We start from the raw sequence: 22,139 nt of genomic DNA, 5'->3' as shown, positions 1-22,139 counted from the left end.
GTCTATAACACAGAAGGAGAGCTGAAGCAAAGGAGAAATTATATCAGCATATCATCTTCATTTTCTAAGGGTCCCCAGAGGAGAGAGACAAGCAACAGGAGCTCTATAAATGTAGGCCAGTCAGTTGAGCAGAAATTAATTAAACAAGATCACCATGAATGCCTCTAACGTAAGGCATTTCACTGAATCATGGTGACCTACAGCTCATTCCATAGCTTGACAACATGGAGAGAGAATAATAATGAAACAAATCTGAATTGAAGCTTCCGAGATGCCCAAGCTCATTTCCTTCTAGGTCTTCACATATTACACTTCAGCAAACAGTGGCCCCACTCAGAGATGAAAAGAAAAAAACAAACAAACAAACAAAAAAAGGACATATCACCTAAGCATAAACAATTTAAAAATAAGAAGCAAAACAGCTTAAGCAAAAAGCAGATGGGGAGGGGAAGCTAAGAACAGGCTTTTCAAAATAGTCAGAAGCTAATTAACAAATAAACTTTAAACTCTACTGAAAGATATTAAAAGATGATCAAATGAAAAGACATACCTTGCCCTTGGATAAGAAGACTGATATGAAGTTCCTGATTCTCTGCAAGTTGATATATAAATACAAAGAAACTCCAATCAAAGTATCAATAGGTTTTAATGGGTGGAGAGGATCTTGAAAAAAAGTGATACTGCAGTTCATTTGGAAAAAAACAAATAAGTAAAACGATCCAAGAAAATCTTAAAAACTAGTTTTATAAGGAACTGTTCTTACCAGCTATTAAAATGTATATGACAAATTTATGTTTAAAATATTTATACTGGCACAAGAATAACACCTCTGAACAAAAGAGTTCAGAAATAGGCCCCACCACATAAAAGAATGAATTAGATAATAAAGGCAGCAATTAATTACGTTGGATATTCAATATTCAATAAATGATGTTGAAACAACTGGTTAGTTGTGTTGAAAGTGGTCTATCTCAATCTTTACATAAAAAGTATTCTAGAAAGATTAAAGTTTTAAATGAAACTATAAGAGTACTGCAAGAAACATGAATAATTAAAAAAAATACGTTGGTGTGAAAGGGCATTTCTAACCCAAATACCCAAAATTCATAATGGGGGAAAAAAGATAAATGTGACTATATTAAATCAAAACTATTTTATAGAAAAAAATAGTGTTAAAGTGAAAAAAGTGCAACATATGCAATATTTTTGCTTAATTCATCGCTTACAATTACTAATCAAATGGAAAAAGATACCTATAGCTTAAATGTCCATCATGAGGATCTGATGACATAAACCACAGCATATCCATTTAATGCATATTATACAATGCATACATGTATTAAAAATCACACTTTACCCCATAAATATGTACAATTATTATGTGTCAAGTAAAAATTTTAAAAACTTTAAAAAATGAAGATTTACATGCACTGATACAGAAATATTTCAAAATATAATGAATGAAAAATGATATATTTATTTTTCATACAAAACATTTGAATGTAGAATTGTTTCCAATTATTTTTATATTTTTCAGTATGTCTTCCATTATTTTTATATTTTTCAGGTATGTCTTCCATATTTTCTACAGAACATATATAACAGTCAGAAGATGTAATAAAACAACCATTTGATAACTTTCAGTAAAGCACAATGCAAAGAAAATATACTTAATCACTATAGTTTACATAATTGAACAGTAAAAGATGAGATACACTATTACTAACACCAATATGAGAAGTAACAGCTTCATTTATGATTATTTTGTTCTTTATAAATATGTCATGCAAAATTCAAAATCATGAACAATCTACATTTTATATTAGTGAGTTCCAGAAGATTCTTAACTCTATGTTACTTTATTCAAGTTGTAAAATTTTGCAATGTATCATCACATAACAAGTCACATTTTTATAGCAAAATAATGAAGACATACCTAGTGCAAACTGACTTAAAACCTTCCTACTTCTGAGCTGAACGCAAAACACACACTTGGATTGGTTCTTCAAGTGTATTTTTTCCTCCAAGTAAATATTAGCTTCAATAAAAAGTTCTGATAAGTTTCGCCATTGCTCTCTTACAACCAGATGACAAAAATACAACATAAGAACTAAACTATATAGCAATGAATAAAGATCCTTTAGAGAATGTGTTGTGTTCTACATTTCCTGAAGAAAGGTATACTTCTAATTGCTATGTGTTTTAATTCTTAAGCATTTTACTTCTGACACTTTGAAATATACTCTACAAAATACACAAAATGTAAAATTTTAAGTATTACATAATTGTGTTGAAGTATTATACTGCGGGTTACATAGTCTGTTTTGCCAAATCATATTGTTTTCTAAGTTCAGATGATGTTCAAAGTATTTTTCATATCTTGAAAATTCTGGTTTACCATCTCATAAATAGTTGGGGTCACGATCTCATTCAGCTTTTCAGTGTGTCCCCATCCTAGGTTTGCATAGACTCTGCTGGTTAGGGTAAGTCTCATTTCCAAATTAGAAAAACATGTTACTTTAAAGGTCCAGTAATCCAACAATTTTAATCAAGTTAGAAATGAACATGACAGGTTTTTTTTTTCCCTAATGAGTTCCACTTTTAAGCACTGTAATATTTCAAGAAAACTAAAAGAAATAACTTTAAAAAGGAGGCTTTGGGAACTTGTTCAGTGTGTGATGGAGTGTCCCATTTAAAATGTGATTACCTTGGGAGGCCAAGGGAGAGGATTCAAGGCGAGAGGTTCAAGACCCACCCGGGCACCTTGGCGAGACCTCGTCTCTACAATAAATCAAAAATTAGCCGAGCGTCGTGGAATGCACCTGTAGTTCTGGCTACTTGGAAGGCTGAGGTGGAAGGATCGCAGGAGCCCAGTAGGTTGAGGCTGCGATGCCAGGAGCGTGCCAATGTCCTCTAGCTTGGATGACAGTGAGACTCCAACTCAAAAAAACAAATAAAAAATAAATAAAATAAAATATGATTACCTTGGCTTTTAGAAGGTAGTTCTTTTTCTCCAGTATACCTAACATCCTTTGCAAATCTAAATTTCTGGATGTTCAAAGGGCAAGGGATCAAGAAATATCGTTTTAACGCCTATCTTCTTCAGCATCGTAACTTTGAAATACTCGTTTTGTTCAAATGAAATATAAACGTGTAACTTTAAAGTCAGCATATAACCAGTACTTTAAGGATATTTTTTCTAAATAATTTTTCTCCTTTTCAATATTTGCCCCTTTTTGTTTCTCAACTTTACCATTCGCCTCAGAATCCGGATCCTCGTTATTCAAAATCGCATCACTTTCACGCCAGTTTGTAATCTTCAGGCAAAACCCCACATAGTTCTCATGCGCCGGTAGGCTCAAACACCTCATAAAGTGAGGGTTTTTACTCCTTCCGCCCCAGAGTCTGCAATTCCTGATTAAATTCGGCTTCTGTCTTGTCACCCCTGAAGCTCTTTAAGGGCAAATACACCGGTATCACAGTATACCGAGTTACTTCCGGGTTTGGCGCACCCAGGGCAGCAGAAAGGGGTATTTGCATCTTTCGACTGTGTTGTCACTTTCTTCACGCAGCTCAAGTTCCTTCCAGTACCTCTTTAGCAGCCTCTGCTGCTGCTGCTTACAAAAAAATCTTTCTCTGACTCTGTCACTTTAAACGAAAAGAGCAAACATTTAGGGTGACTATGGTGGATACTGCGTACCCAACTGAGGAAGGAACGGACTCTTTGAGAGATGGTGGCGACTGCAGAGAAAGGGGAGAGGGCGACCTCCTCCACGGGTTGCGGGCAAGGAAGGGGGCGGCTTGCCTCAGTTTTGAGTCACTGCGAAAGGAAACAGCGCAACAAAACGAAGCTGCAGAAGACTTGGTTAAACACCACTCACGCCCCCGCCCCCTGCCCAAGAGCTTTTCTCAGTCAGCCTCTCCGTTTAACATCGCTCATTGGCTGAACCGGTGTGATGGACAAACATGAAGCCCAATAAATGTGCCAGCCCAGCTGTGCCCACCATCCCCAGCAGCCTGCTTGCTTTGTCAGAATCCTAGCTTTACCAGTGTATAAATTCTTAGCAGCTGTTGTTTCCCTTTCCCCATCCCTGGGCTTAAATTTTGAAGTTAAAAGAGCAGTAAGATATATTTCCAGTTAACTTCTCTTACACCTACCCAACTTGAATTCACCTTTTGATTTGAGCCGAGAACTTATGATAAAACCTTATCAAGAGACGGACCGGGAGAAAATACACCAGGCCACGGTCGTATCTTAGTGTAGTGTGCTTCTGATTTTATTTTCTGCACTTCTGCTTCTATTTTACAAATATTCTGTAATGGCATGAGTACTTTTAATAAGAAAAATACAGAGGGGGAAATGATAAAATATCTAAGATGCAAAAGTCATGTCACACTCCATGTAGATGTTTTAAGGGTTGTGCCGTTATGTCTGGCAAGCACAGTGTATATCCAATTTGGAACCCTATGCAGGCACAAACTAGGTTCACCCTGTTTATTCTTTGTTTTGGTTCTAGCATATAAGCAAATCTGCCATATCCATTCTTCATGGATGCAAGAACCTCAGAAATAAAACAAACACTCTAAAAATGCAGTGATATTTATCAAAGCAATAATTTGCTTTCTGATGTATAAATCATAAACAACCTAAATATCCAAACCCACAGATAAATAAGCCATCAGTTGTAAATTTTTTTTTAGACAGATATTGGCAGGGGACTATTGTTGAGCAGAGATAAAAATAAGATACCAAACTTTATATGTGGAATTTGGAAAGACTATTAGGTGATTTTATGCCTGGAGTCATAGCAATTTTTAAATCTTTTCTTCTGCCACAGTTATTTTTTTAAGGTCATGAAGAAAAGTATATGTGGACTGGGAAATGATAAATCTGAAATAAGGTATCACTTTATTATTTGCTGTGCTTGTATCTTTATGACCAGTGCAAAACTCACTGGTAAACTGAATTTAAGGAGTTTCCTTCTCACACAGATGTCAAGCCCAAACCTCAGGATCTAAATGCCCTGTGACCAGCGGCATGGTACAAAAGTGGTGAAAACTCGTTGTTACCTGTAAGAAAAAAATCAGCCATGGTAGTGTGAACTCCTTCCAAGTCAAGGTGGAGAGTGGGTCCCTGGCATCTTATATAAACGGTTTTCTGAATGAAGCACTCTTGCACTGTTTCCCCACCATTTCTCTTCCCTACCCCTCCCTTTCCTTCTATTTCCCACCCTCCTTCTTTTCCCTTTCTCTCCTCACCCTTCCCTCTTCTCCACCCCTCCTCTTTCCTCCCTCCAAACTCCCATCCTCTTTTTCCTCTTGTATCTACTCTCCTCCCTTTCCTCTCCTCTTTCCTTTTTCCCCCTTTCCCATTTTTTTCCAATAGCTTGAATGTGTAACCCTCCAACAAAAGAGCTAAGATGTGGGAAATAAATCAGAATGTTAATAATTATATTTTGGTAAATTTTCCTTTTCCCTAGGATAATCTGCTTTTTTCTGTAAGCATCACAGTTTTTATAAGTAGGGGAAAATACTAGATTTTTATAGCATGACACACTTTATTTGACATTTATTCATTTTAAGTTGCAATAAAAGAACATGAAAAACAATTATCAAATGATGTAAAGTGGTCATTTTCAGTGAAAGGCAAAGTAGAACATATTACAAAGAAAATGTATCTTTAGTTTACAATTACACAATGTAAGATGAGGAAAGTTTTTAAAAAATACTAAGTAATATTAACACTTTATTGATAAACAATAACTTCATTATGATTAAGTTTATAGACCACTATATCACATAAACAAGCTCACAGTTATATCAAATGTGGTCTAGACAGACATTCTTAAATGCTAATCTATTTTCAAGCAGTCAAATTTCACAATACATTGTTATAGTTAATGTAAGTGCTGTATTTCTCTAGCAAAGTAATGAAGGCACAGCTAGTACAAGCAGATTGAAACACTTAATACTCTGAGCTGGAAAAAACAAAAACAAAACTTGCATTGGTATTTCATGAACTTTTTTTTTCAAGCAAGTATTTGTACCAGTTAATCATTTTGACAGTTTTCACAGCTACAATAGAATAGGAATATGACACAAAGACATCATAAAAATCAACACTCTGCAGCACCAAACTAACATGCTTTAGATAACTGACAACAGCTTACATATTTTGAAGAATATTACACTAAAACAGGCTAGACAGAATAAACTGATATTTAAGACACTTCTAGGACAATTTTTAAAATAGATTACCAAGAAACTACAAAAACACAAGACTTTAAGGGATAGCAGTGTTTGGGTTATAGGGCAGGTCCCTTCCCACCCCATCCCCCACCCCCCAAGGCTATAATGAACCTGCTTCACCTTTTGAATTTTTAAGATTCTTGAAAAATCTTTCAGACAGCCTCTTTTTTTTACTTTCAGTATTTTCTGTTTCCATAATCTTTTCCATCTTTATAATAGGTACCATTGACTTCTCCTGTATAGTAATAGATTGATTTCAGGATGACATTATCGTGTAAAATTTGACCAATTTCAAAGTCCTCATCAAGGATAGCATCTTCTCGTGGTTCCAGCTTTCCAATCACAGGAATTTCAGGCGGACTAAAGAAATTGAAGAATGATGCATTAGAAACCACTCTTGGCTGGATTTCAATTTCTCCAGTAGCAGTTGTGCGACTCTGGGTGGTTGTCACAGTAACATCCTTTCCTCTTCTCCAGTCTATCTTGCAACCTTTGCAGTCTTCAATTTCCCATCCCCAAGAGAAGAAGGGATCACTGTGATCTGGTTTTGACTTTATTATATAAGTCTTCAGCAGCACCTCATTTCTGAAGTATGGATTGGGTAGAAAAAGAAATTCAAAGGTGTAACTTATAGGCTGGCCAGGTTTTGAGAACTTCAGGCTAACATCGGACAAGAACTTCAGAATGGGCTCATCATACTTCTGAATCATAGGCCCAAGCTTGTCAACATTCTTTAAAACAGTCAGCCAATAGTCAGGAATGCCTTTAGGATCTTCTCTTTTAGGCTTTCCCTTCCTAGCTCTTTTAAGATTCACTCTTTCGGTAAGCCTTTCCTCAGGAACTCTTTTATGAGCCTCTCTTATTGCAGCCCTTGCCTTAGCCTCTGTTGCTTTAGGCTGCTTTTTATTTTCTGCCTTTGCCTGGGGGACTTCTTTAGGATCTTCTTTTAATTCTGGTGTTTCCTCCATACAACTTTTAGAATCTGCCTTTCCTTCAGCTTTTACCCCAGGAATTTCTTCAGGAACTTTCTTTTCTTCAGCCTTTACCTCGGGACTTTCTTTAGGAACTTCCTTTTCTTCAGCTTTTACCTTGGGGATTTCTTTAGGGGCTTCCTTTTCTTCAGTGTTTACTTCAGGAATTTCTTTAGAAACTTCCTTTTCTTCGGCCTTTACCTCTAGAATTTCTTTAGGATCTTCCTTCTCTTCAGTCTTCACCTCAGGTTTTTCTTTAGGGTCTTCTTCCTCACCCTCTAAGGGAGGCATTTCACTAGGGGTATCATCCTGGATCTCCTCATCACTGCTGAACTCCTCATCCTCTGAATTCCATTCACATTCTTCTCCTGTAGGCTCATATTCTGCATTGATTATTTGAAATCGCCTATCATATAGAGGCTTATTGAGTTCTGCATATTTCCTTTCAAGATCATGAATTGCCTTTAAGAACAGGGTGTCTACCTTGTCACATTCATCTTGAATATTTCTGAGCGCCTGCACACGATTTCTAACTGCGTGAGGCAGCCTATCCACGAAATTTGTACCCGACGGAGCCCGCCGCGTCCTTCTGGAAGGCTCAGGTACCCTCTTCTTCCTATATAAGCGGCTGCGGCTGCGGCTGCTGCTGCTACCGCTGCTGCTGCTGCTGCTACTGCTAGAGCTACTGCTGTCAGATTCTTCCCCAGAATCACTAGCCGAGCTAACCATCTCCTCTTCAGCAACTCCCTGAGCGACAGGTTCCGAGACCATTTTAACATCTGCTTCTGCCATCTTGCAAGCCTGAAACCCTCTTAAGGTGGTGACTACCACAGGGACCGCGCGCCCGGAGATGGGCAGAAAATGACTCACGGATGCTTGGGTAGCAGCGGCGGAAGCCCGAACTTCCGGAGGTGGCAGCGGCGGTGGCAGCAGCAGCGCAGGGCGGGACTGGGGCTGCAGAAGCCGGCACTGATGTGGCAGCGGCAGTGGAGGCCTGGGCGAGAGCGGCGACAGTACGGCCTCTCCCGGCAGCAGCTACGACGTGCCGCGGCGTGCCGCAGCCGAATGGCGCAGTATGAGACCCCGAGATCTCTTCTCGTTTTAGATCGCGGACCCCCTCCCCTTGCGAACAGAATTCCCGTTAATTTCGTTCCCAGTGTGCCTTTAGTTCGCTTCTCATTTGCTGAAAAACATTGATTGACAAGTGTTATGTCCAATGAACGGCCAAACTCCACTGCCCCCCCCCCTCACCCCCCCAGCTCCGCCCACCTACGCAGAGGCTCCGTGCTGACCGAGGCGCACACCCCTGGAAAGCGTTTTTTTCTCTCAAAATTTTATCTTTATAGTTTTATAATTTTTAAAAAGCATATTCAAGAAGTTAAAATACTAGCCATAGTTTCTAACAAGGGAAGAAGAGGAGTGTCTTCCTTCTCCCATCCACTCATCCTGAATTCCCGTTTGGTTTGTCACGGGCCGCTTGACAAAAATCTATTTTGCAAAAAATTGGATGAAAATGGTCTAAATGGCGTCATTGGGTAGTGTGACTATGGATGATTTTTAAGAAATATTTTCTCTAAATATTCTATGAGCATGTAGTTGTACACTGAAAAAAGGGGGAGTCGTTTATTGGCGGGGGGAGGGGCTAGACAGCAGGCATATTGCATTCCACGTAGCAGATTTAATAACTGCTGTCTGTGATGTTTGGCAAGCTTGGTGTATATCCATCTACAAGGTTTGCGAACCCATGTTGCCGTGAGTCAGTTACACCATTTTTATTATGTTTCTCTTTTTAAACTGGCATATATATATCCCAGCCTTGCTGCTAACTTGCCACGTAACACTTCTTAATGCTTGCAATAACCTTATAGGTAAAACAAAGGGGTATTGAAATGTTAGGTGGTATTATTGAAAAGCAGATGGTTTGTTTTATACTTTTGTGCAGCAGGTTTCAATCCCACGAACAGGAGGATGGGGGGGATTTGTGCTAATGAAAGTACGTCCTCTGTATGCGATGTCATCTGCCACCAATTTCCTTCTAATATTGTAGAATTCTAGCCATAGTAAATTATAATTTACAAGTCCAGTACTATGTGAATAAACTTTTGTAAAATGACGTTTAAAAACAGGTATTTGTTATTTTTATTTACAGGATTCTTTTCTGCTACAGAATACCTCCCCTTGGTACACTCAAAAAGACCAGTGTTTACTTTTCATTGAAAGGTAAGGAACATATTTAGCCCATTTTTATGAATGTCAAAAATCACCCATCTGCGTTTGAATAAAAATGTATAGGATATGGCCTTTTAGAGATTTAATTGTAAAATATATTGATATTTCTATGGAAACAGAAAAATCCACAGAGGTGAAATGGCATACTGATGTAGAAAATAACCTGTTTAACCACATTCAATGTCTAACTGTGGTCACAGAATACAAGCAGTAAGTTAACATGTAAAATATGAATTATTCATTTCAAATTAGGAAAGGTATTTCAGTTAGATTAATCTTTATACTACTTTTTGTTGTGGGATTTGTGCTTTGTCATTTAGTCACTTTTTTTAAAGAAGCGCTTTTCTGTTTTGTGCATCAATTTACTGTTATCATTTATCTCTGATTGACAAGGTATATGAGCATTGTAAAGATAAAACCTCAATATTGACAATTTTGGTGATAATAAAAACAATAATCTTAAAACCTAATGATAACCATTGTTAGCGTTTTGATGCATTTCCTTCCAGAAATTTCTTGTGTATACATACGCCTACCTATTTATGTATACTGTTTTATCTGTGTGACATTATGTTTTGTAATCGAATCATTTAATGTATCAGTTAATTATGCCTATATTTACATGGCAAATAATCAACATCCTATTTTTAAATAAATGCATATTTCATGGAAATATTTGCCTTAATTTGTTTAACTGGATTCCTGTTGTAGGGCGGGTATTTCTACATCATTTCTCTTATATAGACATTTTTTCCTGTTATGAAAAAATAATTTGCCTGGATATCTAAAACATGTATTACTATGCACCTGTGAAAATTAGTATTAGTCATAGAATAAATTCCTAGAAATGGAACAAGCTAGAAATTATCATTTCATACTATAAAATTATTATTTTATGCATATTTTCAAACTGTCTCCACAAAGGTTATCATAATTTACAGTCCTACCAACAGTGCATAAGAGTCTATTTATTTGGTCATTCAACTAATGTATTTTTGTGCCTGTCATGTGCCAGGCAAATACGGTAGAGGATAGCAGTATGATGATGTAAAATTTAATATGCTTGTATCCTTTCATTGTATAAGTTTAGTCTAAACATATAACGTACAAATAATGATTTAAATCATTGGAGTTATACTGTAAGTATCGTTCTGCAGCTTACTATTTTCATTTAAAATGATAAACGTCGTATTTTTAGCGGATGTTCTTATTATATGGTACTTTAACGGTTTCATATAAATGTTAAGCTTTGTACCATTAGGAATTAGTATTTTGGAGTCAGCGATGAGTTAGGAATTTAGATATTTTTAATATTTATTTTATTAGCTAGCTATTTCTCCTAGTACCATATATTTGATTATCTTTCTGTCCCATGCTTATGTGAAATGCCACCTTTATCACCTTTATTAATTAAAAATTGCTTGGATCTGTTCCTAAATTCTCTTTCTGATCCATTGTCCGGAATTTTTCTGCAAACAGCTAACTCAAAACACACTGAGAGGTAGTCACTATTTGCATTTTTAATGAACATCTCCAAACTTATTTCTCAATATATGTATTTGTATTTTTTAGATTAGTGGTAAGATTGAATTCTTTTTCATATGTTTATTGTCCATTTGCGAATTGCCTATTCATGTCTTTTGCTTGTTTTCCACTGAATCAAGAAAGAAATTAATTGATGGTGAAATCCTAAAGGTACAATGATGTCATCCTTGATTTAAGGCAACTATGATTTCTTTATAAAACACCTTTGTTCCAGCTCATAATATTGGGCAAATGTAACTCAATTACAGCTTTCATATCTATTTGGGTTTTTTTTTTTTGGATACTTTTCAAGGACTACTTAATCTCTTACACTGATACTGGAAAAATTTGGAATGGAACATGGAGAAGAAAAAGAGAAAAAGTTTATAAAATATAATATAAAGTAATATGTTAATCTACTATAGTGATTTTCAGTTTGAATGTATTTTTCCCTATCTATAGACTATGAAAATGGTTGAAAGTAGGTGACTTTTTCCAATCACAATATTCTATGTTTGTTGTGTATACACTGCATTGTAATACATTTTTATTTTGTAGCTTTTTTCATCTATTAGTTTATTTAATTTTGTATAGTAGGTACCCAAAGGAAAATAAGATTTTTCTTCCTATTGTCAATTTATCGTATGTATTATATATTTTTCCTGTGAGTATAAGAATTATTTCTAGCATGTCATATTCTTATTTTTTATTTATAAAGTATATATAAATTATTTGCATAGTGATATATCTTCTGTTCCATTATTTTATTATGTTTTGGGGGACTATGTGTTCATACTTCTATATGAGATAATGTATAACACACTATCTATTGATATGCTCAGAATGAACATAGCACTTTGACATCCGTTTACACCTCTCCTAATATAAACATATACACAGTCCCTTTAACCATTCACTCATGCCACACAAACACACGTACCAAGTACACAATGACAAATGTAGCACCGTTATCTTTTGTTGTAGATCTCTGAGAAGCCAAGTATTGCACATTCATTTAGTTTTCAACAACTCCTCCTCCTCTTCTTTTTCTTCTGAATACACAAAGTTAATTCTTTTTTAAAAACATTTTTATTGAATTATAATAGATGCACAGTAACTGCACATGAAGTATATACTTTTTAAAGTTTTGATAAATATATGTATATCTGTGAAAACATCACTACAATCAAGATAATATTTTATCATCTCCAAAAGTTTCTCCATGCACCCTTGAATCCTTCTTCCCCTTGTTCCTAGGCAATCACTAATCATTAATCTGTTTTCAATTAATTTGTATTTTCTAAAATCTTATGTAACTGAAATCTTTCAGTTTGCCCCTCTTTTTGCCTGCCTTCTTTAGCATAATTATTTTGAGGTTTATCGACATTGTTGTGTGTATCGGGAGTTTTTTTCTGATTTACTGCTGAGTAGTTGCTTGGCAATACTACAGTTTGCTGATGGGCATTTGTGTTGTTTTTAGTTCTGGGCTATTATGAATAAAGTTGCTATGATCATTTGTATGCAAGTCTTTGTATGGACATATATTTTCACATCTTTTAGAAAAATGCCTAGAAGTGGAATGTCTGGATCACGTGATAGATGCATGTTTAACTTTTTAAAGAAATTGCCTATAATCCCAAAGTGGTTTTGCATTTCCAACAGCAGTTCCAACACTTAGTATGGTCAGTGTTTTAAAGGTATACAGTAGTAGTTCATTGTGGTTTTAATTTACATTTCTCTAATTACGAATGATGTTGAACATTCTTTCATGTACTGATTTGCTATCTATGTATCTTCTTTGGTGAAGTGACTATTCATATTTGCCATTTAAAAATAGGATTGTTAGTTGTTTTACTATTAAGTTTTGAGGGTTCTGTATATATTCTGGATATAAGTTCTTTATCTGTTATTACCTCTGCAAACATTTTCTCACAGTATGTGGGTTTTTTGGATTTTTTTGCGTTATTTTTAACATTGCCTTTCACTATTTTCAAAAAGAAGTTTTAAATTTTTTAAGTGATGCATAATAGTTTGTGCATAATTTGGAGGAACATGTGATATTTTGACACATGCATAATGCATACAGTATGTAATGATTAAACAGGCCAATTGGGATAAGACATTTATAATTTTGGTAAAGTCTAATTTCTTTTTTTTCTTTGATGAACCATATTTTGGGTGTCATCTCTAGGGAATCTTGGCTTAATCCAAGGTCTCAATGATTTTCTTCTATGTTTTTGCTAGAAGTCTTATACATTTAGGTTTCACTTTTAGGTTTGATACATTTTTGCAAATGGTTCAATATATGCATTGAAGATCTTTTCTTTTGCACTGAATCACCTTTGCATATATGTAAAAATTAGTTTTTATTTATAAAATTAAGCTCTAGAAAAAAATGAAACTAATCCCCCCAAACTGAAAAAAAAATAGTTGCCTATGCATGTGTAGGTTTATTTTGGAGTCTATTCAATTCCCCTGTGTGCTTATTTTAATCAACTAATTGGTAGCTATTTGTTAGATGCATTTGGGAAGGAATAAGAACAAAATTGTGAGATTGCAAAGTATCATTACAGTAGAGACAGTTACAACAACTGGATCTTCATCCTCAACCATTTATTTCTGTTCCCAAATATATAAGAGAAAGAGACAGATAGCAGCAGTAAAAAACTAGAAAACAAATAACAAAACAAGAAACAAATGTGAAGTTGCCAGTGTGTAGCTGTCTACAGTGCAGCCACAGAAATGGTAGCATTATTGAGGAACACAAATAGTGTTTGTTTTACTCACATCCGATAAGAGAGACTTGTTTACTAAAATGGAAATAGACATTATTTTCAAGCTGTTAATAATTCATGGTTAAAAAGGAATAATAATGAAACATATTGGTTGTGATTATTTTACACTGTGATTTGCAAAACAAAAATTTTCTTTTCATTCTTATTTATTTAATAAGGATACACCCAAATGAACAGAAAATGGTACGTTGCTATGGCTTTTGATTAACATATATATACTAGTCTATATATGATATGTATTTGTAACTTACATATCTGGCACTTAACTGCATGGAGTTTAAAAGGACAGATACAACTAATGCAATGGCAGATAAGAAAAATAAGTTATTAATTTGGATATTCAATGTAATGCTAGTTTTTTAAATTTTTAATTGACAGGTAAAATTATGTATATTTATGGCATATAATGTTGTTCTGTTATAGGTATTCATGCTGAATGACTAAATCAAACTTTCTAACATGCATTACCTCGCATACTTATTTTTTTGGAATACTTAAAATCTACTCTCTTAGCAGTTTTCAAGTATATAAAATATTGTGATTAACCATAGCCACCATGATATACAATAAATCTCTTGAACTTAAACCTATTCCTTCTGTCTAACTGAAAGTTTGTTTCTTTTGAGCAACATCTCCCCAATCCCCCCACTCCCCATCCTTTAGTAACCACCATTTTACTGTCTCTATTAATTTGACTTTTTTAATGCTCCATATAAAAGTAAAATCATGTGGTATTTGTCTTTCTGTGCCTAGTTTATTTTACTTAGCATAACGTCCTCCAGATTCATCCATGTTTCCACAAATAACAGGATTTCCTTCTTTTTAAAGGCTAGTATTTCCTTTTGTATATATACCAGATTTTTTTTCTTTATTCATGTGTTGATGGACACCTAGGTTGATTTTATATCATGGTTTTTCTGAATAATACTGCAATGAACAATATATTGCAATGATGAATAAAATATATGCAATATATTTATTTCATATCATTTGAATATGAAATTCCTAGTAGGGGCATTCACTGGATCCTATGATAGTTCCAGTTTTAATTTTTCGAGGAATCTTCATACTGTGTTTTATAATGGCTATATTAGTTTACATTCCCACCAACAGTGTGCAAGTGTTCCCTTCTCTCCTTTTCTTTCTTTCTTTCTTTTTTTTTTCATAATAGCCTGTTGGTGTGAGGTAACATCTCATTGTGGTTTTAGTTTCTCTGATGATTAATGTCAAAAATTTCTTCATGTACCTATTGGCCATCTGTGTGACTTTTGAAAGCTTACCTTTTCAGATCCTTTGCCCATTAAAAAAAAAAAAATGTTATTTATTATTGAGTTTGAGTGGTTTGAGTTCCTTATATATTGGATATGTAACCCCTTATCATATGTATGGTTTGTAAATATATTATTCATTCCATATGTTGCCTCCTCATTCTGTTGATTATTTCTGTTGATACGCAGAAGCTTTTTAGTTTGATGTAATGTCATTTGTTTATTTTTGCCTGGGTTGTTAATGCTAGTTTTCAACTTAAAGTAACACACGTTCAAAAATGTACAACCACATCATGGAGGAATTCTTTTACAAGAGTGATCAAGAATCTTTTGCCTGTAGTACTCATCTGAATAATTTCCACCCTAAAATTTAAATAAAGGAAACCTTTTTTATTGCAAGTTTGGAAGTATTTAATTTTACTAAAGAAGAAGGGAAAATGAAAGACTCAATAGTGAATCAATGTGTGTATGCGCACACACACACACACACACACACACACACACACAGTATGCAGTAGCTATTTCCAAATTTTGCAATTTATTTAGGCAAAGTAGAATCAACTCAAATTGACGTTTTTGCCAATTTTCATCAAGAATACCCATATATTTTTAATTAATTTTGTTAGGTGCCCCTCAGGAAAAAATAATAGTCTTATGGTACTGCATATATATCTGCTGGTGGGAACAAATACATATTCTACAGCTCCTCAGAACTGTTGGTCATTTTTATATCAGATGGCACACAAGTGATACACCATTCACCAAACTCTTTCCTAAGACTTAAAAAGAATACCTCAATAATAATCAAGTCTCAGCATTTGATTTCCTTAGTGAGACATAATGACATAAGCTCTGGGCTTAAGTCCTGGCTTTTCCCCTTATTAGCTCTATCCCTTATTAAGCAGTTTATTTCACTTTTTTGCCTCTGTTTCCTCCTGTCTAAAATGTCGCTAAAAATGGCACATAAAATGAAGATTCAGTATTGTTTGCTATTTTTCACATGTTTATTTATCAAGATTGCATGTAAAGAAGCCTTGTTACATAGTCTCAAGCCATTCATAGCATTTTCTTCTGCCTGTGCTGTGACTTCTGTTTTGAAAGCAGCATAAGGTTCTACAACAAGAGATTTTTCCAAGTCTCATTTGAATGAGTAAAGGAATCATGAATGTTGGCTCCTTGATCTTAATAATATTAATTCCTGATAGTTCTATAAGGTCAAATAGCTACCCATCCTGCTTGGTGTTATCTGCCTAAAGAATGTCTCCTGCTACTTCAATGTAAAAACAAACAAAAATATATTTGAAAATGAAATAGCAACCTAGGTATTGTTTTAATATTTTACACCACACATAGTCCCTTTATCAAGAACTTAGAAAATTCCTGACAGCCCTAAATTACATAACCTTTTTATCTAAACCTCATGCTCATTGAGTCTCATGTTATTTTTGATCCCATTTATTTTTTTTAACACATTTTGAGAGTAAAAACTATAAGACTTGTATACAACTACCTACCTATATCTTACAATATAATGACTCTACATTTGTTAAATATTGACTTTTTTTGATATTTATAACCTGTCATTTTGCCTTTTTATGTATGGGTCATTTACAGTACTATGCATTGTGACTTAATTTTAAATGCCCACCTAATAATTTAGATTTTATGTTTTCTATTGCTTAGAGTAATGGCCTCACCTTGATAGCTCTGTGAAAATCTTTAGCTTGGTGAATGTGGGAGGGATTTGAGAGAACATCTATTCCAATCTCCTTATGCACACTGGGGAAACTGAGGCATAACCTGTTGAGAAAAAAATCTACGTGTTTCCAGGTGTTCATCACTACAAACGATGTGTTAACACACTTGTATGTATATTATTATACATTCAGAAAGTCATTTTTACAAATGTTGAGTTTGTTTTAGATGCAGATTAATAAATAAATGAAGATTGTTAAGGTCCTCTAATAATGGATTATTATCCTTAGCATTATGTTCATAGGTTGTTACTGAATAATAATAACTGACTGTCACTTTAAATGTAACACTGGACCGAGTACTTTACTTTTACTATTTTATTTTAAAGAAACTGTATAGTAGTTCATTGTCTTTCTCATACCATCTTCATATGATATTATCATCATATCATCTTATTCTCATTGAAGATACTAAATATATAACTTGCTTAAAGTTACATAGTTTATAATTGGAAGAGCTCAGGTGTGGAACCAAATGACCTGAATCCAGATGCTAATTTCTTAACCACTCTACTATATCATCTTTAATGAACAAAAGTGAATGGACTTTTGGACAGAGGCACTAAAACTAGAGTTAAGTGACAGGCGTAACCACCCTTCCATTTCTCTGATAACATATTCTCACAGTGTCAGCAGCTTTCAGGGAACCAGTCCTCATATTTTTCTGGCTTACACAAGAATCTTATCTTGAACTGACAGGATATATTAGAACAAGCTAATTTAATTTAAAAAATAATATGGGTTCCATTAATTCTAACATGCCTAATGACTTTATTTGACTTGCATCCAAACACTGGGAGGTTGGAGCTTAAATGCCAAAGTATTCAATTCACAATTAAATGAGAAATATCTTAGGAATTTTCCCATTTAAATATCTCTAGCAGCAGTGGAACCTGTACTTTGAGGGGCCTGAAGGTGTGACTAGAAGCTACCCGTTGAAAGCATGAAACTCTATTGAAGTCTACACATTTTAAACATAATTTTATTTTGAATATTTGAATTGTATTCCATAGTTTACCAATATTAGTTTGTATACAGGATAAGATTTCCTATCTCTGAGTAAATTTGACAACCAGGAAGATTCACTATGACGATCCCTATTACTGTTAGTTTCAGGTGGACGGCACAGGCCCTGGAGTCAGACTGCCTGGATTTAAATCCTGCCACCTGCTGCCTGTGTGACCCTGGATAAGTCACACATCTCTGAACTATGGTTTTCTCATCTATACAAAGAAATATAATGATAGGAACTGTCTGTCCTATAGACCCTGGATAAGTCACACATATCTGAACTATGGTTTTCTCATTTATAGAAATAATTCTATTGAAAGGAACTATCTGTCCTATATGGTTATTTTATAAGAATTAAGGTGATAATTTATGTATATTACTTATCAGATGAATAAAGACTCAATAAATGTTTACTATTATTATTATTACTATTTTTAGACACAGAGTTTCACTCTGTCACCCAAGCTGGTGTCCAGTGGCTTAGTGTAAGCTGGTACTCCTGAGCTCAAACAGTCCTCTCAGCTGAGCCTCACTGGTAGCTAGGACTACAGCTGTTTTTTAAATTTTTCATAGAGAAGGGGTTTCATTGTGTTGCCCAGGCTGGTCTTAAACTCTTGCCCTCAATCAGTTCTCCCATATCAACCTTCCAAAGTGCTGAGATTAAAGGCATGAGCCACACTACAGTCACGAGCCACCATGCCTGACCTATTACTATTATAATACCTTTCACAGGGTGACATAAGGATCCCTATCCCAGTTAAATAAGCACAATCCCGCATTAAGGCTAATGAATTTAATCAGCTTGAGTTGCTGTGTTTCACATATGTACCATCCTTCTCAATTTAGGAAATAAGTTGAATTTGCCTTGTGATCCAAAGTCACATTTTATTGTTAAAGTGAGAACTAATATCCTTGGTTTAGCTACTCTCCACTCTGGCAGAATTTTCTATTAAATTATATACTTAGCATGTAGTAAAGACTAATGCTTCAGCAAATCTTGTATTAATATTTTCAAGGTGAAGATAGCTAATGCTTCTGTAACTCACGGTTGAAAAAAAGAGGGAACTCCATTATGACTGACTACAAGTGAGTAAACAAACAAAATATCAATGAAGTAATTGTTGCTTTTATTTATCAAAAATCTGCTTAAGACAGAGAAAGAAACAAGAAATAGAGGCATAAGCTCTCTAGATTCATCCCTTTTATTTAGTGACTCTTAAAACAGATGACAACAAAATTTTTAAATTACAATAAGTCCCCTTCATACCTTCCTATTACATGTCTGGCGTACATTGTCAAGTGTGTGCACCCTCTACAAGTGGTTGTACTTTTGTATACTTTACTGTATATTTGTTTTTTATGTAATACTTGTGTGAAAAGTATTATAAACCTATTTCAGTACAGTACTATATAGCCAATGGTGTTAGTTGGGTACTAGGCTAACTTTGTTTTGGACTTAGGAACAAATTTGACTTATGAATGTGCTCTTGTAATGGAACTCATTTGTATGTAGGAGACTTACTATATAATATTTAGTAGATTTGTCTGTCTTTTGTTATAACCAGTAGTTGTCTGTCTAGAAGAGTAATAATTTTCTATTTAGAGGTAACTGGATACCTTAGTTGACGTTGTTACATTATCTGACATCATGAGAATGTGTCCCGCCTTCTCTGTAAGGAAGGATAAATATGAAATGGAGAATTACATAAATGATTAGACTAGTTGACCAAGCTGCTTGTAGCGGCTCCAAGCTCTTCCCTTGCTTCTCATATATGCTACACATAAGTCTTTGCAAAATCTCAAAGAAAATATTGATCATATCCCTGCTCTAATCTCAAACTTTTAGTGATATTCCACTGTCTGGAATCAGACATGTGTATAGATACAAGCTATGTCTTTTACCCTCTGGTGACCTAGGGTTAATTTTTTAACTTCTTAATGCCTCAGTTTCCTTATTTGTAAAATGAGGATAATAATAGTACCCACCTCACAGAACCATAGTCAGCTTTAAATGACATAATACGTGGAAAACTTTTATAACATACTGAGTGTTCAATCAGTCTTTAATAAACTTATCTTCTTCTGGAACCCCATGAAACATAGTCCATTAACTCTTCCTTTCCTTCAGGGCTTATTTATTTTGGACACATTTACATTTTTGCAGGCTTTATCATAAACATAGGTTATTTCTTACATCTATGCAAACACACACACACACACAGAGAGAGAGAGAGAGAGAGAGAGAGAGAGAGAAAGAGAAACAACTTTCTTTTCCTAAGTATATTTTAAACTTTCCTAGGACAGGTACCAAGATATTTCTTGTGTATAGTCCTCTATACGTGCACAAAGTATTTATCTATATAAGAATATACTTAGTACTGTACTAATAAATTACCTTACAGATGAACTGGCTTCCTGTCAGTAGGGCCATTTTTACTTGCTGCATAAATAGAAGTCATTTTCAGCTATTAATTACATCCTAATTTTATTTACCAATTGTATCCTAATTGTGCCAAATATACTGATGAATAACTGCCATGCAACAAATCACATTAGTTTACTAAGTTTTCAAGTTTTAAGTAATTGGTGTTTTAGAAGCAAACTTCTAAATAGTAACACCTCACACACTATTAATACCTAGGGGGCCATACAGATTCTGCAGGAGAAAAATTCTGGAAATCACATTTAATATTAAATTAAATTGTCTATTTACTTAATCCTCCTGTTTCATTAGTGTTTTCTTTCTAAAGGACAATATTTCTAGAAAATAATGATCTGAAAACTGCTTTGCATGCAATAGGCATTTAAAGGAAAATATATATCAAAATACCAGGGCTTCTCATTTTAATAAATTGTATTCTGAATATCTCATAAAAAAAGGCTACTCTGAGGAACAGACTACCTTTGTATGTTATCATAGCATGTTACTTGAATTAAGCATTAGCTACGTACCACATTGAATTTTTCTGTCCTATGTCTCCAAATATTTTTATTGTTTAAAATATACATTCAGTTTTTTGAGGAATTGCTATACTATTCTCCACAGTGGTTGTACTAGTTTACATTCCCATCAACAGTGTATGACAGTTTTCTTTTCTTCACATCATCACTAGTATTTGTTGCTTTTTGTCTTTCTGATAACAGCTATTCTAACTGGATGAAATAATGCCTAATTGTGGTTTTGGTTTGCATTTCTCTGAAGCTTAGTGATGTTGATCATTTTTCATATACTTTTTTGCCATTTGTATGTCTTCTTTTGAAAAATGTTCAGATAAATTTTTATCTGATTTTTTTGACTGTTGAAATGTTTGAGTTCCTTGTACATTCTAGATATTAATGCCCTATTGGATGAGTAGTTTGCAGATATTTTCTCCCATTCTGTAGGTTGCCTTTTCACACTGTTGATTGTTTCCTTTGCTGTGAAAGAACTTCTTAGTTTGATATAATCCCATTTGTTTATTTGTGCTTTTGTTGCCTGTACTTTTGAGGCCTCATTCATAAAGTCTTTTCCCAAACTAATGTCCTAAAGTATTTACTTTATGTTTTCTTCTAATAATTTTATACTTTTAAGTCTTACATTTAGGTCTTTGATTCACTTCAAGTTCATTTCAAGTAAGAGATGGGGGTTTCATTTTTCTGCATATGGATATCTAGTATTCCCAGCACCATTTTTTGAAGAGACTGTCCTTTCCTCATCGAGTGTTTTTGGTGCCTTCGTCTGCAATCACTTGGCTGTACATATGTGCATTTATTTCTGGGTTATCTTCTATTCTGTTCCATTGGTCTGTGTGTCTGTCTTATGCCAGAAGTCATCTTTTTTTTTTTAACATAAAAAGCATGTACGAAAACATTTAGATGGTTGGAAAAATGCCAGAAACAAAAGCTTAAAAACATATCTGCTTTAGTAACTTAAAGCAAAAAAAAATAATGCCTAGTTCTACATACAAAAGCTGTTTATAATAGTGTCAAACCAAAAGGCAAATTGTGAAACAATATCTTTTGTATCATCTCATCTATATAAAAAGTATAGATGTATATATAGTCTGTGGATGTGTGTTTATTTGCATGTACATTAAAAATGTCTGGCAATGTATACACCAGGAAGGAAACAACTAATTAGATGGAAGGAACAGCTTTAATTTTTTGTTTTCTATTTTGAAGCATTTCTTGAATTTTTAAAACAATAAGCTTGTATTATGTATATAATTAAAACGCAAAAATTTAAGAAAACAATGAGTAACACTGAACAAAATTTGGGTCGCTAGTTGGTCAAAATTTGTATAAAGAGCTGACACAGTGTCTGAATTCCTACTTTGCAAAATAGGAACTATCATTCAC

The 22,139-nt window shown here is 34.4% G+C and overlaps 2 protein-coding genes across 8 annotated transcripts in view; one reads left to right on the top strand and one right to left on the bottom strand.

Annotated features, from left to right (window-relative positions):
* Nucleotides 1-2,874: 2,874 nt before the first annotated feature.
* NAP1L3 (nucleosome assembly protein 1 like 3) lies at nt 2,875-8,391 on the bottom strand. 2 transcript variants are annotated; one of them, XR_002482358.1, is made up of 2 exons: nt 6,370-8,391; nt 2,875-2,940 (listed from the first exon to the last, which is right to left on the bottom strand). XR_002482358.1 is itself a non-coding variant. In XM_021715963.1 (2 exons), exons 1-2 carry the CDS (start codon nt 8,010-8,012, stop codon nt 6,426-6,428), a joined length of 1,461 nt encoding a protein of 486 aa, XP_021571638.1. In that variant the 5' UTR covers nt 8,013-8,391; the 3' UTR covers nt 5,539-6,425. The 2 variants fall into 2 exon arrangements, 1 of the variants encoding a protein (XP_021571638.1); XM_021715963.1 differs by lacking the exon at nt 2,875-2,940 and having other exon boundaries at nt 5,539-7,337; nt 7,464-8,391.
* A 290-nt stretch (nt 8,392-8,681) lies between these two features.
* Nucleotides 8,682-22,139, top strand: part of FAM133A (family with sequence similarity 133 member A) — a 37,720-nt gene continuing 24,262 nt past the window's right edge. Inside the window, exons 1-4 of one of the 6 annotated variants that reach the window (XM_021715959.1) lie at nt 8,901-8,972; nt 9,370-9,440; nt 12,534-12,565; nt 21,657-21,659. The gene's annotated coding sequence lies outside the window, so the exon portion shown is untranslated. Of the gene's footprint in view, nt 8,973-9,369; nt 9,441-12,533; nt 12,566-21,656; nt 21,660-22,139 lie in introns of all 6 variants that reach the window. The other 5 variants (XM_021715957.1, XM_021715958.1, XM_008064881.2 and 2 more) reach the window with 5 other exon arrangements.

This window comes from Carlito syrichta, unplaced genomic scaffold, assembly GCF_000164805.1.
Source record: "Carlito syrichta isolate Samal-C Ts95f unplaced genomic scaffold, Tarsius_syrichta-2.0.1 Scaffold308096, whole genome shotgun sequence".
In the NCBI taxonomy this organism is placed as follows: domain Eukaryota; kingdom Metazoa; phylum Chordata; class Mammalia; order Primates; family Tarsiidae; genus Carlito; species Carlito syrichta.
The sequence above is the reverse complement of the archived record's forward strand: the minus strand, read 5'-3'. Positions and strand labels throughout refer to the sequence as shown.

What these genes read in the sequence shown, in the direction of transcription:
- NAP1L3 (XM_021715963.1), bottom strand. Translation starts at nt 8,012, where the DNA reads ATGGCAGAAGCAGATGTTAAAATGGTCTCGGAACCTGTCGCTCAGGGA. An exon ending in ACCCTAAAGAAAAACCTGAG is followed by an intron (nt 7,338 to 7,463) that starts GTGAAGACTGAA and finishes GAAATCCCCAAG; the next exon opens with GTAAAAGCTGAAGAAAAGGA.